The sequence below is a fragment of the Oryctolagus cuniculus genome, chromosome 13 (assembly GCF_051225735.1).
Source record: "Oryctolagus cuniculus isolate XC-2025 breed Fujian yellow rabbit chromosome 13, ASM5122573v1, whole genome shotgun sequence".
NCBI classification, from domain to species: domain Eukaryota; kingdom Metazoa; phylum Chordata; class Mammalia; order Lagomorpha; family Leporidae; genus Oryctolagus; species Oryctolagus cuniculus.
In genome coordinates this window covers 47,526,118-47,543,718 of record NC_142879.1, presented here as the reverse complement: position 1 = coordinate 47,543,718, position 17,601 = coordinate 47,526,118, and the positions used below count along the sequence as shown (strand labels likewise).

Sequence of the window (17,601 nt, the reverse complement as noted above, 5' to 3'; positions counted from 1 at the left end):
AGGCCGGGAGCTGCTGGGCAGGGCGCCATCCTTACCCCCATTTCTTAGACTGGAAAACTGAGGCACCGAAGCGGCTAAGAATTAGCCTAGGGCCCCACGACTAGGAAAAGGCAGCATGGCTCCTTTACGTGCCTCTCCTAACGCGAACGCAGCCACCTGGGAACCTCGATTCCCGTCCCATTTGGTCTCATCCTCCCTCAGCCTCCAGCGTGATTGTCTGTCCAGCTCCTGGGATCTGCAGCCCGAGTTTGTTAACTGCTTCCCTTAATTCAGGTGCAGAACTTTTCGCAGATGCTTTGTGGTGCTCATTGGCAACACACACGCTGACAATGAACGCCGTCCGTTTGTTACTCTAGGGAGGCTCGGATTCGGGCCTAAAATGACCAGTCGCTCTCCAAGGACGGGCACTGACAGCCCCGGGGCCGGAGAGCAGGCTCTGCTCCAGCCGGGTCCAAGGACTTCTCGCGGGCACGCGTCCTCTCGGCCAAAGCCCGAGAGAGCCTGCGCTGCACCGGCGTGGCGCGGCGGGAACCGGAGAATCCGCGTTCCCCGCGGGGCTCCCGGCTCCGAGCCCGAGCGCGTCGCTGCGCGCGCGGCCAGGACAGCCCCCGCCCCGGGATGGGCGCTGCCCCTGGTCCCCTGGGCTGGAGCGCAGCGCGGGCGCACCCCCGCCGCGCGCTCTCTGGGTGACAGGGGCAGGAGCCGGGGGTGTGGGGTGGGTGCGCACTCTGCTAGGGAGGAGAAGGGAGGCGGCGGAAGAGCAGGGCGTGCGCGGGGTCGAGGCCCCCCTCCCTTACCTCCTCCTCCTCCTCCTCCTCCGCCGCCGCCCACCTAGGGAGGCACTGTCGCAGCTCGCCGCTGTCTCGGAGCTCGCGGGGTCCCTGCCCTTCCCCGCCGCCGCGCCCGCCCTCCCCGGGTGCCCGACGTGCTCGTTCACCGCCACTTGGTCGGGGCGCGCCGGTGGGTTTGGCCTGCGCGCCGGCGAGGCGGGGAGTGAGTGAGCGTGAGGGGCGGGCGCGAGTGTCTGTGTGAGTCACCGGTACCTGGAGTGCGAGCGACGCAGAGCGGGCTGCGCGGAGCCCGAGCCGGAGCCGAGCGGCAGAGCCCGAGAGCGCGGCCGGTCTCAGGCGCCAGCCCCGCCGCGCACCCACCCGCGCCCCCGCCGCGCGCCCCGCGCCCCGCGCGCGCTCCGTGGGCTCGCCCGCCGCCCTTCCGCCGGCCCCGAGGCGGTGCGGGGCTCGCCGGGGGATGTCACAGCGGCCCCTCGGGGCCCCCAGTCGCCGCCGCCACAGCAGCAGCCGCCGCCGCCCCCGGGAACCGCGACAATGAACCCCCAGTGCGCCCGCTGCGGAAAAGTCGTGTATCCCACGGAGAAAGTCACCTGCCTGGACAAGGTGAGCGAGCGGCCCTGGGCCAGCCCGGATCTGCCGGGCGCCGGGCTGCACCTGCTCTGAGAAGTTTTGGCACGGGCGACGGGGAGAGCCGAGCGGGCGGCGTGTGAGCGAGCTTCTGGACGCCGGGGAGGGCGCGAGAGTGTCGGGGTCCTCCGGTAGCCTCCGTGGTGTGGAACCCGCAAAGGCTGTGGTCTGGGTGCGCAGCTGTGCGGCGTGGGCAGAGCGGCTAAGGGGAGCGCGCGGCTGGGCCGGGGGGCACCGGGCTAGGCGCTCAGGGGGCCGATGAGGCGCGCCCCCTCCCGCCTCCGCTGCCGCCCCGCACCCCTCTCCCCTCCGGCATCCCCCTCTCGCCCCCGCCTGGCACCTCCCGTGCCCGCGACGGGGAGAGGCAAATGGTAATTAATATGTCACCGGGCGGCCACTGCCGCAGTGCTAAGAATAACCCCCGCGGGAGCCCGGGCGCAGCCCCGCGAGCACGGCCCACGGGAGTCTGCCCCACCCGGGTGGGGAATTCCGAAGGAAGTGGCCTTGGCCGCGGTCCTCCGGCTCTGCCCCTTGCCCTTCCCGGGTGTTCATGGAGTTGGACAGCCTGGGAGAGACACCCGCGCGTGCGATCCCTGGTGACTGACAAAAGCAGCCAGCCCGAAGCAGCGTCCCCGTGTATTCGCGTTGGGCGAGATAAAATGCTTCCGTGGAGCCAGCCGCCGTGGAACGGAGTTGCTGCGCTTTTGTGGGAGCTGGACAGGGGCCGGGGCCAGGGGTACTTGCGTGGTCCTCCTGCCACCCCCTCGGGCCGCCTGACTTCCGGTGGACATGTTTTCTGAGATCCTGGGCACACTTTGAAGTGAATTCCTTTTCGTTTTGAAGCCGCTCCGTAGGTGTCCATTAACCGAGCTCAGAATTCTTTCTGGCTACTCGGCGGAGTGCATGCAGCCTTGGGCAGATCCTTAGCCGTCCTTCCAATCTGAGTCTGCCCTTAGCGGTGGAGACTGATTTCAAACCCAACTTTAACAGCGGCCTGCTTTATTTACTTGCCTGAAGTCGGCAAACACACGCCCTGCACCTGCAAGCCGGCGTTTTGTGGTAGTGTTTTCACATACACAGACTGTCATGTACAGCCTGCCTTCTGCACTCGTCCTGGCCAGAGATGACCCTGTACTAACGTTTTAACTGTTGATTTTTTCCCCAGTATTGGCATAAAGGATGCTTCCATTGTGAGGTCTGCAAGATGGCTCTCAACATGAACAACTACAAAGGCTATGAGAAGAAGCCCTATTGTAATGCGTGAGTATTGTCAATGCGCTGTACACAGCGCGACAGCATGGAAGTCAGTGGACCCGCCTGTTCTGGACAGTTGTCTGCCTGTGTCACCCAGGTGTGGCAGTGGCCAGTTATCAGGGGCCATTGCTTTGGTGAAGGTCGCTGCCTTTATGTCATCCTCTTCTGTAGGGTGGTCTGTGTGTGTCTTCCACTGGGCAGGGTTTTGAGGCTCACAGTGTCACGGAGTTAGGGACATTCATTTGAAGCTGTAGAACTTACCCACTGAAGAACGTGTGGGCTCTGACGTGTGTCAGGTAGATTTCCATTTTAATCATATGTCAATTTCCATTTTAATAACAGGATGTTGCCATATCGCAGTTTTGTTTCTGAACCTAGTTGCTAGGGAAAGGAGTCTCTGGCGCTCTGTCTTAGGTGGGAACACTGCAGATACTGGAGCTTAAACAGGAAACCAAAGGCTTGAGAGACACTGGTATTCCTGGCTGCTTAGTGGTGGGTCTGTGGTAATGGACCTACTGTAGTAGGCTGGGTGCTTTCTCCTGGTACTAGTAGGTAAGGATTGGAGAAGGCAAGCTTCCAGCCTATAGTGGCAGTTCGCTTATCGTGTGGCAGGCCCTGTCCTAAGCACGTTATGCACGTTGCCTCATTCAGTCTTCATAACCACTCTCTGGGTTGGGGGGCCACTATTATTACTCCCATTTGGCAGATAAAGAAATTGAAGCATTGCAGGGGAAGCCTCAGGATGCGGCTCGGATCACTCCTGGAGGAGCAAGAGGATCCAGCTTGGCCAGTCTGTCCAAGTGGCTGCCTGAGGGTTGTGCTTCTCTGTTCCCCTGAGTAGTGCTCCCTCCCCCGCACCTCCCTCCTCCCTCCCTTCCTCCCTCCCTGCCTCCTCCATGCTGTTTTCAGCTGTGGGCTCTTGGCCCTGATTGCTGAGCCATCTTCCCAGTTCCCCTGTGGACTGGACTGGCCTGCGGGCAGCGGAACACCTGTGGACCCCTGGCCTTTTGGCTGGAATGGTGCCAGGGCCTCGGCTTCTGGAGCAGGAGGGTCAGTCTCCGATGTGTGCTCACCACGTACGGTGACCCCGATGCCATCCACGGTCCATCTGGGGCAAGCCAATGCAAGGTGCTCCTACCTGTGTGGTGAAGAATATAAAGCACTTCCTAGTCTTTGTGTTTCTTCTGATCCTAGCTTAGTGTTTATAGGTGGACCAGCAACTTTTAGAGGAATCAGAAAATAGGGGCATTGAGCAGAACTCAGGACTTTCATAGGTGAAGCACGCAGATACTCCCCAAAGCTTTTAGGGAGATAACGTGAAGCAAAAATAAAGTTTCAGTGTCCTGGTCTCCTGCTTCCCTTAAGAAGAGGTATAAATGACTGGTCAAAGATCAAAGGCACCTGCAGTAGGAAGGGAAAGGGTCCCTGTGTCCATAAACAGAATTGTCCTTTGGTTAAAGGAAAGCAAACCTTTCTTCTGCCTGATTTGATCTGGCTTTATGGGCCACATCAGGCTTTTTTACAGCTCAGTCCCCTGGAGTTTAACCCTAGTGATAACAGTGCCTTTGGGTGCCCCTGGTAGGCCTGGAGGGGTTGGGAGAAAAAGAGGAAAGGGAGAGGGAGAAAGGGACAGGGGTTGATAATTCCAGTAAGGCTAGCCAGCTAGGCTGAGCAGTGAATTGAATGAGGGAGGCTGGTGTGCCTGGGAGGCAGCAGATGATGGCTCAAGTATTTGGGTTCTTGCCACCCACATGGGAGACACCAACTGAGTTCTTGGATCCTGGCTTGAGCCTTGGCTGTTGTGGCTATTTGGGATGTGAACTAGTAGATGGAAGAGTTCTCTTTATGCCTCTCCCTGTTTCTTCCTGTCTGTATTTCAAACAAGCAGATCAAAAAAAAAAAAAAAAAAAAAAAAAACAAAAAAACAAAAAACAAAAAACAAACAAACAAACCAAACAAAAGGACAGAAAAAGAGACAAAGTGGAGCCATTGATTATATTGGGCCACTTGAAAATTCAGAGCCTTTTGCTTAGGTCAAGTTCAGTCCAGTTGCACAAGAGTGTCCAATTCTGCAGTATGTCAGGGATGAGTCAGAAAGGACTGATTTGCACTCTGACTTCACAGTGAAGTAGTACCCAAAGATACTGAGATTTGGGCCTTCAAACCAAAAGACTTTATAGAGAAGAAACATCCTCTTGTATTGCTTTATAGGGCTGAGTTTTAAATTTTAATACTTTTAGGTATCTTTAAATCGAATATTAACAGATTTTTCTGTCTAAAATTCAGTACTATATTATTAGTTTTAAGTCAGATTTTGGGGTAGCTCATCAGATTTTTTTTTTCTCCATGTTGTACCTGCTTGCTATCCAGCAGCTAAAAAGAAGACAGGAATCCATCCTTAGTGGGTGAATGAGTAGAGAACTGATGTTTTAGATTTGTTTAATTTAGCTGTAAGTTCAGGTCATGGGTGCAGAAATTGAGGCCTGGCAAGCTGCGGCTCTGTCAGCCGTGGGGTTCCAGGCTGCAAGCCCCGGTTGTTCTCAGCTCTGTGTTTTGAAGGGCACATGCCATGCTGTTGAGCTCCCAGGACAGAGTGGCTTGCCCTCTGGGGATCCGGACACGTCTGCTCTGACTCAGGTGGTGTCAATCAGCAGGTCCCTGTGGTCGTGGCCGAGGGCTGCCATCATTTCTCTGGGTCAGTGGTGGAAAATTGATTCTCTGATGCCTACTGCGACCAGACGATGACACATTCACCGTCAGTGGAAAGCCACATATTATCTGTAGGTCATTTGGCTCAGGAGGCAATGTACATACATGCCTCAGTGAAAATGGCTCTTCTCTCTCTTCTCCTGGTCACCATTTATGATAAAAAGATTTCAGACACATGGAGCTGTTGAAGGAGTCATGCAATTGTCCCCTGGTATCTTCTGGGGCTCAGTTTCAGGCCCCAAGTACCCAAATCTGTGGGTTTGCATGTAACCTGTACACATACTCCTATATATTCGGAGTCATTTCTGTGTTACTTGTAATACCCAATACAACGTAAATGCCCTGTAAATAGTTGTTATCCTGCATTGTTTAGAGAATAGGGATGAGAAGTCTATACATGTTCAGTACGGATTTTTTTTTCTGAATATTTTTGATCTGCAGCTGGTTAAATCTGGGTACAGAACCCCTGGATTCAGAGAGGTGACTGTGAAGGGAACATATGGATACCCTCCACCAAGATTCAGCTGTTAACATTTTGCCCTATTTGCTTAATATTTCTATCTCCCAATTGATCATATATACGTATTATTTCTGTTGAGCCATTTGTCATTTTTATACATCAAGTGAGTTTTAAACACTGACATTTTGTCTCTAAAAACTATATCATATATGCACCAAGAATAAGGACATATTCTTAAAGAATCGCAGAGTAAGCTGGCGTTGTGGCACAGTGGGTTAAGCCACCACCTGTGATATTGGCATCCCATACCGGTGCTGGTTTGGGTCCCCTCTACTCCCCTTTCAATCCTGCTCCCTGCTAATGACCCCGGCAAAGCACCAGAAGATTGCCCAAACGCCTGGGTTCCTGCCACCCACGTGGGAAACCTGGATAGAGTTCCAGGCTCTTGGCTTGGGCTTGGCCCAGCTCCGGCCCTTGCTATTGGTGCCATTTGAGGAGTGAACCAGCAGGTGAAAGATTTGTCTCCCACTGGCCCTACCTTGTGACTCTGCCTTTCAAATAAATAAGTCTTCAGAAAAAGAGAACCACAGAGCCATTATCACACCTAAGAAAATTAACAAAAGTTTTGTAATATCCAACATTCTGTCAATGCTTATCCTCCACTGTCCTAAGGACGTCTTATATAGCTGTTTTTTTAAGCCAGTATCTAGTCAAGATTCCTATTTTACATTTAGTTATTATAAAAATGACAGCTTTTCTTGGCCATTGGAAGTTATTCAATTTCCACTGTCGTTTCTATTGATTTATGTAATTTCTCTGAGTTTTCAGGAAGGAGACTTAAGCAGCATTTCTTGGGGGAAATAACATACATAATTAACTTAAGAACCTTTAGGAGAAATATTAAGAATATGTTTAAAAATTTGAAAGCATGCCCATGGACATTTAGAATTTACTTTGTGAAAACATAAAGGCTTCTTATTTTAATCGATACCTGAGGGCATTTTTTAATGGAATAAAGTAGTGAGTACTTCATCGGTTTAACTATGTTGCTTGTTTATATTCTCATGTGTTTAGAGAAGAAACAGCATTCTGTTTGATTTCATGCAGAGGAGAACATGTATAAGATGTCATGTACATGATATTTAAATTTTGATCTTTTGATAGAATGATCAAAGTATAGTCTACACATTAGATGTAAGACTGAGCCTAATACACATTGAGTTCCTAACGCAGCAGTGCACGCTATTAAAATATTTAAAAACAAACTGGTCTGCTTGAGTACGTGCCATGTTTTCATAAGCCTTTATGTTTCATAAGCAGGCAGTGGATTCTTTAGCACATTCAGAATTTTTTTCATCGTGGAACTTGCAAAGCAAAGAGGACTAAGCAATATTTTTGTTGCTAAGAGGTGCTGAGAAAATAACACGAGATGATTAAACAAAAACTGTAGCTCATATTTATATGTGAATTCATATGCCAAATTAAACTATAAACATTTTGCTACCCAGTAAGCCCCACAGAGGCTATCAATCCCAAGGCCATTTGTCAAATCCATTATTTCATTTGTTGTGTGTAGAAGTCAAATTTGCATTTACTGTGTGTTTGTAACACATGCATCAGTCCTCGGAATTTTTTGAGTGATATTGCCACTGAAAGGTAGCAATGCCATGGACTGGCCAGTTATTGCGCTGTCACCAAATGTCAAGTTTTATGAGGTCTAGGGAGGGGCTAAGTGCAATAGTTTAATAGAACCTTGCCAATAATTTCTCTGAGGCACCCCCTTTGCAGACAGTTTCTGGGGCTGACAATTTGTCCTGACCTGTTCCCATGTAATGTGTCTTGTATCTAGGTCAAATGTATCTTTAATTTCCAGGCTAAAACCCTACAAATATCTGTGTGCAATATGTCCTGATAAGATACATTCTAACCAACGAGTTCCACTTAACAGGTTTTGGGAGACTTGAAAAAATGAAGCTGCTAGAGCTGTGTGTGGCTTGACTTTCCCTCTGCTTGTGTGAGCTTCCCTCTCATGAATATTTATCGACTCTGCACAGCCTGGAAGATGCTGAGCTGGATGCTGCTCATGACAGCTGCCCAGGACGGTCAGCGCGGTTCTGCTAGCCTGTCGTGGGGCCAGGGCGCTGCTGGCTCACACTTGACCATTTCTCTGCTGACTGCTTCTTGTTAGTCCCTTTCCTAAGGGCAGTCAGAAAACACGGAAGGAAATTGCACTGAAACCTGAGAATGTTTCCACCATCTCTTTCCCTCGTCTCTGCGTGAGCCTCTCAAATTCGTTTCTTTAGCACTCCAAGGATTTCAGTTATCTCAAGGGGATTTATGAAATTGCTGCCATTCAGTTAACTTTAATTACTTAAGAATCTTTCATGAAATACAATGTGCTGTAATTAGAATTGTGGAACAAGATGGAGTTGGATTTGAATCTTGGTTCCATCCCATTCTGATGGTGTCTCTGGGCTGCAAAACGTCAGTTTCTTCATCTGTGAAATGGGATTAGCAATGCTGAACCCAGGAGGCTGTGTGGGGATTAGTGGGACATACAAGCAGAGGTTCCAGTCCAGGTCCTGGTAGCTGCCAGACCTTAGGCATGGGCTGTGCTGATTTTCTCATTGGTGCTTTTTTGAGGGGTGAAGGAGTGCAGAAAGGACAAGAGGAATTGTGAGGGCTCTTCAAAAAATTATTGGAAAATGTGCCTTATGAAAAAGCTATGCGTGAATTTCACATTCTTGTTTGTACCAAAATAAACTTACGTTTAAATTCCACATTTCCGGGAACTTTTTGAAGTGCTATCATTCAGACAGTGTTGAAAGTTGCCTACAAGGCCGATGCCATGCAGAATGATCGTGAACTGACATGGCCATTGCCTTCATACTCTTGGGTGTCCCGGCCCCACCCAACCCCAGGCCCAGTCCAGCCACCACAGCCCCTCCGCACTGCAGGAGCCATAAGTTCACCTGCCCCACTGAGGGCTCTGTCTTGCTCACCCCAGCGTCCCCAGAGCCTGGCACTTAGGAGATGTTCAATAAATAAAAGCCACTTCGGGGACTCTGAGGTTTACGCTGGCATCTCGGAGAGTTGGCTCCTCACCTACCCCCAATTCAGGATAAAGCCCAGGTGAGCTTGTTCCGGGGAGGCAGCCAGGGGTTGGGAGTAGGTTGTGGGGGCTGGACCGATGATCCTGAGACCACCTTTTCACAAAGCCTGAACACCAAGGGAAAGAGCATGCCTGGGATGGCGTTGGCCTGTGTCTTGCAATCCATAACAAACCTGGCAGAATTAACTTCCCCTGCACAGAGGCCCCATTTCAAAACCTGGCATCTTTTTTTTTTTCTTAAGATGTATTTATTTGTTTGATTTATAGAGTTACACAGAGAGATCTTCCATCTGCTGGTTCTTTCCAGCAAATGCCCATGATTACTGGGGCTGGCCTGAAGCCAGGAGCCAGGAGCTTCTTCCAGGTCTTCCACATGGGTGCAGGGGCCCAAGCACTTGGGCCATCTTCTGCTGCTTTTGTAGGCATATTATTAGGGAGCTGGATCAGAAATGGTACAGCCGGGATGTGAACCGGGGCCCATATGGGATGCTGGCGCCACAGACAGTGGCTTAAGTTATACCACAACACCAGCCCTTCTGACATCTTTCTAAAAGCATTTCTCACTGATGCCCATTTATTATCTTCTAGGTTTAGTTATAATCTAAATGGGAAAATAATTCCTACCCAATGGGAACTTTATAGAGATTAAATGGGGAAATGTTTGTAGGCCTTGGCACATCCAATGATTTCTTATTAAGTACCCAAATGTCAGTCCACTCTCTTATTTTTAATAGGTTAAAAGTTGTCTCATATTTCTCCTTTCAAGACAGGAGAAAATGTCAAATTGTGAGGAGTTTCTGTGGGGGGATATTGTGGTATGCGGGAGTTCCAGTTAGCATCAATTGTAGTGTGCCTTGGCTAACTTCTTAGTTCTGTTGCTGAAAGAATTAGACCTTTACTTCTTAGCATAGTGCCTGATATGAGAGGGGGACAGTTGTTCTAATTGGGTGATTGGAAAGAAGAACAGGAGACACTTTGAGCCAAATGGACAGGTTCTTTTTTTTTTTTTTTTAAATTTTTGACAGGCAGAGTGGACAGTGAGAGAGACAGAGAGAAAGGTCTTCCTTTGCTGTTGGTTCACCCTCCAATGGCCGCTGCGGCCGGCGCACAGCGCTGATCCAATGGCGGGAGCCAGGTACTTATCCTGGTCTCCCATGGGGTGCAGGGCCCAAGTACTTGGGCCATCCTCCACTGCACTCCCTGGCCACAGCAGAGAGCTGGCCTGGAAGAGGGGCAACCGGGACAGAATCCGGCGCCCCGACCGGGACAAGAACCTGGTGTGCCGGCGCCGCTAGGCGGAGGATTAGCCTAGTGAGCCGCGGCGCCGGCCAAATGGACAGGTTCTAATGCATGTGCAAATTGCTGATTCTCAGGTACCTTCCTGAACCATGCATTTTAGTATCTTTTGAAGTCATCGGAGAGGATCATGTTTACAAATCCTGACTTGAGTTCTGTCCTGTTTTAAATGTTTCCAAAAGGCATCTTTGACACATCTTTGTCTCTTTATGAAATGTCTCTTTATGAAGTGATGTCAGATTAGAAAAGATTTCCAGATGAGGCAGCACAGATACCTCCTAAATCACGGTGAAATGCAAGGTTAATGCGAGATATGGATGTGTGTGCTTGCAGGTGTATTGATTATGTGTCAAGGGTCTGTGTAAGAGCGCTATTGGGTATGTCTTCTTTAAATGTTTTCAGATGAGTGCTTCACAAAGTGGTGCCTGGACTGTTGGGGGTGAGAGAGATGCAGACATAGCCATAAAAACACAGCCCTGTTTCAGAGAGTTCTCAGCTTTTCAGAGCTTCTACAGGAAGGAGTTGCATTTCTTTTCTTTCCCCTCTGTTTCTGTTCTGCAGTTAGCATTGCTGGGAATACCTAGGCTGTTAGTACGAGAAGCAGGACACAGAATAGTATTGATGAGCTGAGCACCCAGGGCATTTCAGGGTGGCTAGGGGTTCTTCCATGCTCAGGCTTGCTGTTTGAGTTCAGCAGTGGAATCCAACAGTTCTGCAGGCCTCTGTATTGGAACCTAGATAGGGGCACTGGATATAACCATGAAAACAGGAAGTTGTGAGAATGACCGGGATTGTTTGTTCTAGCATTGGAAATAAATATTTTATTTATAGTTAGCTGTGCATTTCTCTTAGTGGAGTCCTTGAGGGAGTCACTTTGTGTTTAACTTCTGTTTACTTTGACACACTCTCTATGGACTCACTCTCATCGAATTTGAGGAGGAGCTAGAAGAAAACTAGTTCCATGTGTGTGTTCTTGTATAGATCCCATCAATAGCTACACTGGTGGCTGTTATACTTTGGTGCAGCTCAATAGTCTAAAACGCCATTTAGGCAAACATCCTTGATTCCCTCCCTTGATGCTCTTTAGCCATCAAGAGCAGGTGCAAACCAAATGCAAAGAAGTTGGAGAACTATGATGGTTGTACTTAGCTCAGGATCTATGGGTCTGGGACAGAGAGAGGGAGTCAGGCAGTTGTCTGCTAGTATTGAGTTTGGTTTAACTTCATATACATCAGTTGATCAAGACTGCGAATCTTGGACCAGCACTGTGGCAAAGAGAGTTAAGCCCCTGTTTTCAAGGCCAGTGTTCCATATTGGAGTTCTAGTTCAAGTTCTCGCTGTTCCTCTTCCAATCCAGCTCCCTGCTAATGTGCCTGGGAAGGTGGGCAAAGATGGCCCAAGTACTTGGGTCCCTGTTACTCATGTGGGAGACCTGGATGGTGTTCTTGGCTTCTGGCTATGGCCTCTCCCAATACTGACTGTAGTGACTATTTGGGGAATGAACCAGTGGATGAAAAATTTTTCTGTCTGTACCTCTCTGTTGCTTTGCGTTTCAAATAAATAAATCTTTAAAAGCAAGCGTGACTTCACTAAATTCAGGCAGTGCACAAGAACAGTAATAGCCTTGCATTCAGCATGCACCCCAGTACTGAAAGATGTTCCTTATAAACAGATGTATTTTTGATGGTCTGTTGGTTTGGATAATCCATACCGTCCTCTTCTGACCCCTCTCCCTACTATCCAGCCAAACTCCATGCCTCCCTTCTCAGTGTCTTTGTCCCTCCAGGTTCATTGTCTTGCCCTCACCAAGTTTGACCAGTAACCTTACCATTGTCCACTAACTGGTCTCTCTATTCTAATCTTCCTCTTTGTGAGTCGTATTCTGAAAGAATGGTTAGGTTATGTCCTCCCTGCACACGAGTTGGGTTTCTTACAGACATTCTGAGCCTTTGACAGTCTACCTTCCTCGACCCGCTTGCATCTACCCTCCTTTTCGCCAGCCACACTGAGCTGCCAGCTTTGAAGCCTTCATCAGGTTTCTTGACCCAACTTTCAGTATCCTCATCTGTAAAATGGGTATTTGTATAGACTCTGCTCCAAGGGATTAGGGACTCATTGGACTATCTGCAATATAAATTTAGTACCATTTCAGGCCCATCATAAGGAGTTAATAAGAATCAGATCTAATTTTCATCAACTGGATACAGTGTTTTTCCACTGTGCTGATGCTGTTTTGCCTTCTCACATGAGAGTTACTTTCATCTTTAAGGACGTGGCCACCTTTGTGGAGGTATTCTGCATCTCTCAGTCAAATACTGGACTCTGCATTCGTTGTTGTTGTTATACCTCAGTCCCATCACTTATCAGAAAGCTCGCCTTATACTGTAGTTGTATGTGTGGGTTTGAGGTGGTTTCCACCTGAGATTGGCTCACGGAAGTTCTTGGCCTAGTGTTGGAGGAGGTGGTGGTTCGGGGTTAAGTCAGCTATAAGAGAATGCTGCTTAGGGGGATTATTTCTGGCATGTTTAAGGATTGAGGATGAGTATTGCAGCCTTGCAGTGCAACGCTAATGCTAATCACCGGGGTGAGCATCCATGTCCGCTCTCACTTCAGATGCCAGCTGCAAGTGCATCTGGGTTCCCAGGGTCCCCAGGCCACCTACACTTCTGACCAACTGGGTGCAACCTTGCGAGTTCCCACAACCCCCTTAGATCTGGTGATTAGCTAGGATGATTCACAGAACTCAGGAAAGTGCTGTACTAAGATAATTGTTTTGCCAAGAAGATATAAATCAGGAGCGGCTAAGTGAGGAGACACACGGAGGGTCCTGGACGTGGAGTTCCCCTGTCCTTGCTCTGTGGGATCAGGCTGTGTGACCTTTCTGGCAGATTGATGTCTTCATCAAACAGAACTCTCAACTGAGCTTTTCTGTCCAGAATTTTTATTGGAGTTTCATTACTTGGGCATGATTGATTGATGGAGTCAGTGGCCACGTGATGTTCACTCTCCAGACCCCCCCTCCCTGGGGGAAGTCAGTTGATAACTCGGAGCCTCTCTGATCAGGTCGCGTGATTGGTCTCTTTGGACTGACCGGCTTCTACCTTGAGCCATTTTGGTGGTGTACTCTCAGGGATGGTCCCGGGGCTCATGAATAACAAAGACACTGTAATTACCTGGGAACGCTCAAGTATTTAGGAACAAGGGACTAAGTCTAGAGAAATTCCTTACAGTGCACTTCACACTGTCTCCACCAGTTGTTCCTTTTGAACTATTGGTGTAATGTTTCTACCGTGTGAACTTTCCTCCCCCGTTGTGACATCAGTGATGACCTGACACTCACCACCTCTACTGAGTCAGTCAGTACAAGCTGGGTAAGACTGTAAATAGTTTGTTGCATGCAAACAGGAAGTAGATGGGAGGATGGGAAGTAGATGGGGAATGACCCTCAATATAAGTTTCTAGATTGGATTTTTTTATAAATAAGCAAATTGTCCCTGTTAGTAAATTATATTCTTGAGGGCAGGAATGGTCCTAGTAGTCTTTGTATAGTCCAGCACCTGCTGTGTGCTCCGAAAAATCTGCTAGAGCAGATTACCCAGCTAACTTTGCTAGGGCCATGGTGAGCCCTTTTGGCTGTCTGAGTGATATAACTCAGCCTTTTTTTTTTTTTTAATATTTATTTATTTGAAAGGCAGAGTAACAGGAGGAGAGAGAGAGTTGTATTTGTCTTCCATCCACTGGTTCACATGGATGACAGGAACCCCAAGCATGTGGACTGTCACCTCCCAAGTGCGTTAGTGGGTAGCTGGATTGGAAGTAGAGGAGGGGCTTGATCCCAGGCACTATGAGAGGGGATGTGGGTGTCCCGAGCAGTGGCTTAACCTGCTGCACCACAGTGTCCACCCCAGCTCAGCCTTATCGTGGGCGTCCCGAGCCAAGAGAGCTCAGTGAGAAGGAATAGACCTTTCTTTCTGTAAGGGTCTGTGTGGCGGTCGAAGGTGGGGCTGGCCATGCATGGGTCACTAACGTCCATGACTGGCTGTGCACGCAGTACATGCTTCCTCTGTGCTGGTGAGGTATTGACATAGTCAAGAGTACTGTCAGCTGAACAAAGGAGGAAGGATGTGGCCTGCAAAGATAGTTGATAAAAATACGTGGTTACAACTTGTTTTCCCAAGTCTTAGGAGTGAATACTGAGTTCTAGACATCAGGCCATGAGGGAGCAGAGGCAAGGCTTTTCAGGTGGCAGCATTTACTTCCATATCCTGGGTTGTTCTCCCCAGAAGTAACTCTGATTTTTTAAGGCTTAGTTCTTTATTGACTTGAAAGGCACAGTGACAGAAAGGGGGGCAGGGGAGAGAGAGAGCTATTCACTGGTTTACTCCCCAAATGACTGCAATGGCTGGAGGTAGGCCAGGCCAAAGCCGGGGGCCTGGAACTGCCACAGGGGTGGCAGGCATCCAAGTCCTTGAACTCCCATCTGCTGTCTTGTCAGATGCGTTAGCAGGGGCCCGGATCAGAAGTGGAGCAGCTGGGACGCAAACCAGACTCTGTCTTATGTGACCTGGCTTCCCAGCAGCAGCGTAACCCATTGTGCCACAGTGCCGCCCACCCCAGTAACTCTGATTTCTTCCTGAAATTTCCTGAAGCTAAATTTAATCAGAAACAAATAGATCATTCCCGGATGAGGGAAAGATTTGTGTTCTCCTGTGAGTTTTTTTTCTTCTTCTGTGATCTTTCTGGTTCTGTGTTTCTCTTATGTTTCCAGAACTTAAAAAAAAAAAAAAAAAAAAAAAAAGCTGGGTCAAATCTGTGCTCCCTCCATGGTCTCCATCCCTACCCTGTTTCTCCATCTCTCTTTCTGTTCAGTCTTTTTTGCTGCCAGTGACGTAGCTCCCTGGTTTTCTCTTTAACATTACATGAAATTCTATTTTAAAACGTCTAGATGCTTAAGGCACATAATAATTAAGGGTTATTGCTGTCGGGAATAGAAACACCGCATTAGAATAGTTCTTCCTCAGAGGTTGCTAAAGAAGGAAAATCCTGCATCGAGGGTTTGCCTCTGCGGACGTTTTTAAAAACGGCAGTTATGTAACGTCAGGTTTAATTGGCGGCGAGTCAGGAAGCTGGCATTCGTGAGTCTCTTGTGTTCCCCGTACCTGGAGGGCTGGTGGCCGGGGAACTACCCCTGGAGTGGTGGTTGCAGGGGCTGCCACTGGGGCGTATCAGGCACGGTGGCTGTTTGGCAGATGTTGAAGCAAAAGTGCATTGTGTTCTCTCTATACAGTGGCGGGTATGTAACAGACACTGAATGACACGTGTTGATCGGATTTAAAAGCACATTGACTGAGCGGGATGCGAGGGTCCTTCATCTGATAGCAGGCCTCCCAAGCTGGGAGAGATTGTTACCTATCCAGGATTTAAAAATTAATTCCCAGGCAGGAGAAAACAGGTGGTGGCATAAAAGAAGTGCCCGAGGGAAGAAGGATCCGGTAATTCCCAGCAGAGACAGCAGGGGAACGTCCGTGACCTCCCGTCCTAACCACGCATAGACACTAGAGAAAGTGCATCAGAGTTACACGTGTCGCCCAGTGGGGTGGGGGCAGGCTGCCCATTGAGTTGCAGTATAAGAGGCTTGCCTGCAAGGTGCATCTGTGTACAAGAAGAAACCTGATGGCAAAAAAATGATGGAGAGCCCTGGGGTGGGAATGAAATGAAGGGGAAGCAGGGGCAGTCCGGCTACAGGGTGGGCCCTGGGCACAGAGACAGGATGCCCAGTGAAGGGTCGCTCAGAGAGGCGTCTGCTGAGAGTGGGCAGGAGCACACCCAGTGGCTTTCTTGTTTGGCTTTTGCTTGCAGTGTCACTGCTTGCGAGCTGCCTTGGACTTGATTTTGGAAAACACGTAAGAATTGGCTGGTACAGCAGTAGCTGCAAGGACTTTGGAACAAGTGGCCTCTGTTAGGCTGAAGTTCACGTTGGTGCCAGGAGGAATTGCTGGTCACCCTCCACCCCTCCCCAGGATGCGTGGGGGACAGCACATCAGCAGGGTGGAAGAGGGCAGGTACGCTGGTTCATCCCCTCCCCTGTGTACCTGTTGACAGTACAGTCCTGAGCTCACTATTAACCTTTATTAAAGATAGACTGAATATGGGCACATGTTTGGCACTGTAGTTAAGCTACTGCTTGAGACTCCCATATCCCATATCAGGGTCTTTCAGGGTCCCAGGGTTCAAGTCCCTGCTACTCTGTGTCGAATCCAGCTTCCTGCTAATAATGCATCTCAGGAGGCAGCAGGTGATAGCTCAAGTACTTAGGTCCTTGGCAGCCTCGTGGGAGACCTGAATTGACTTCTGTGCTTCTGGCTTTGGTCTGGCCCAGCCCTGGCTGTTTTGAGCATTTTGGAGAGTGAGCCAGCAGTTGTCTGTCTCTGACATTCAAATAAATACATTAAAATAAAATAAATAAATTAAAAATATACATACTGAAGAAGCAAAAGGAGTTTTAAAAAAGGTAGCTCAAGTAAGACCGTAGGTTTTGGAAAAGTAAAGTTCTGATGTGAAAAGTATTAATAGTTCAGAGATAGAAAAGGGGAAAATGCATCTTAAAAAAATAAAAAGCCACAGACAGCATCCCTAGGAGCTTTCTGGACTCTGATTAGTGTAGCACCCAGTGAGGGGCACAGACAGTGAGAACAGGGCCAGGAAGGCTAACGTGCCAGGTGAGCCGTAGCTCGTGAAACATTCTGAAGACAAACGAGCTTCCCAGCTCTGTGTGCTGAGAAAAATGGTGAGCATGACTTGGGGAAGATCCTGGGGTAATAAACCATTGAGTCAAGGAATCACTTCTTCTTTTGCTTTCATCATTTCAATGGAGAAGAATAGGTTTACAACTATGAATGATCCACGCACATCATTAAGAAATTAGGGGAAAAGTTAGGAGAGCCTGTAGTAAAGAAACATGGAGTTTTTCTCCACTGGGCTAAAGGAAGTTTATTTGTGGCTGTGGATCCCAGTGACCAGGGACCTGGGAAGAGCTGTGGAGCCAGGGCCTTAGCAGCCAGAGACGAGGTGGTGGAAGGGCCAGGGAGTGGCTTCTGGAGCTCAGTGGGAATATATATATATATATATATATATATGAATGGTTTTATTTGAAAGGCACAGGGGAGAGTCAGAGAGATCTTCCATCTGCTGGTTCACTGTCCAAATGGCTGCAAGAGCCAGAGCTGGGCCTGGCCAAAGGCAGGAGCCAGGAACGTCATCCGGGTCTCCTGCATAGGTGGCAGGGGCCAAAGCCTTTGAGCCTCATCTACTGCTTTCCCAAGCAGCTGAATGGGAAGCAGAGCAGCCAGGAC

General features: G+C 49.2%; 1 protein-coding gene across 2 annotated transcripts in view; it reads left to right on the top strand.

Moving 5' to 3' along the window:
- Positions 1-1,035: 1,035 nt before the first annotated feature.
- The window catches only part of NEBL (nebulette), a 395,196-nt gene continuing 378,630 nt past the window's right edge, over positions 1,036-17,601 (top strand). Inside the window, exons 1-2 of one of the 2 annotated variants that reach the window (XM_070055474.2) lie at positions 1,036-1,394; positions 2,584-2,678. In XM_070055474.2, coding sequence (XP_069911575.1) covers positions 1,326-1,394; positions 2,584-2,678 — 164 coding nt within the window. In that variant the 5' untranslated portion in view covers positions 1,036-1,325. The remainder of the gene's footprint in view (positions 1,395-2,583; positions 2,679-17,601) is intronic. The other variant, XM_070055473.2, reaches the window with a different exon arrangement.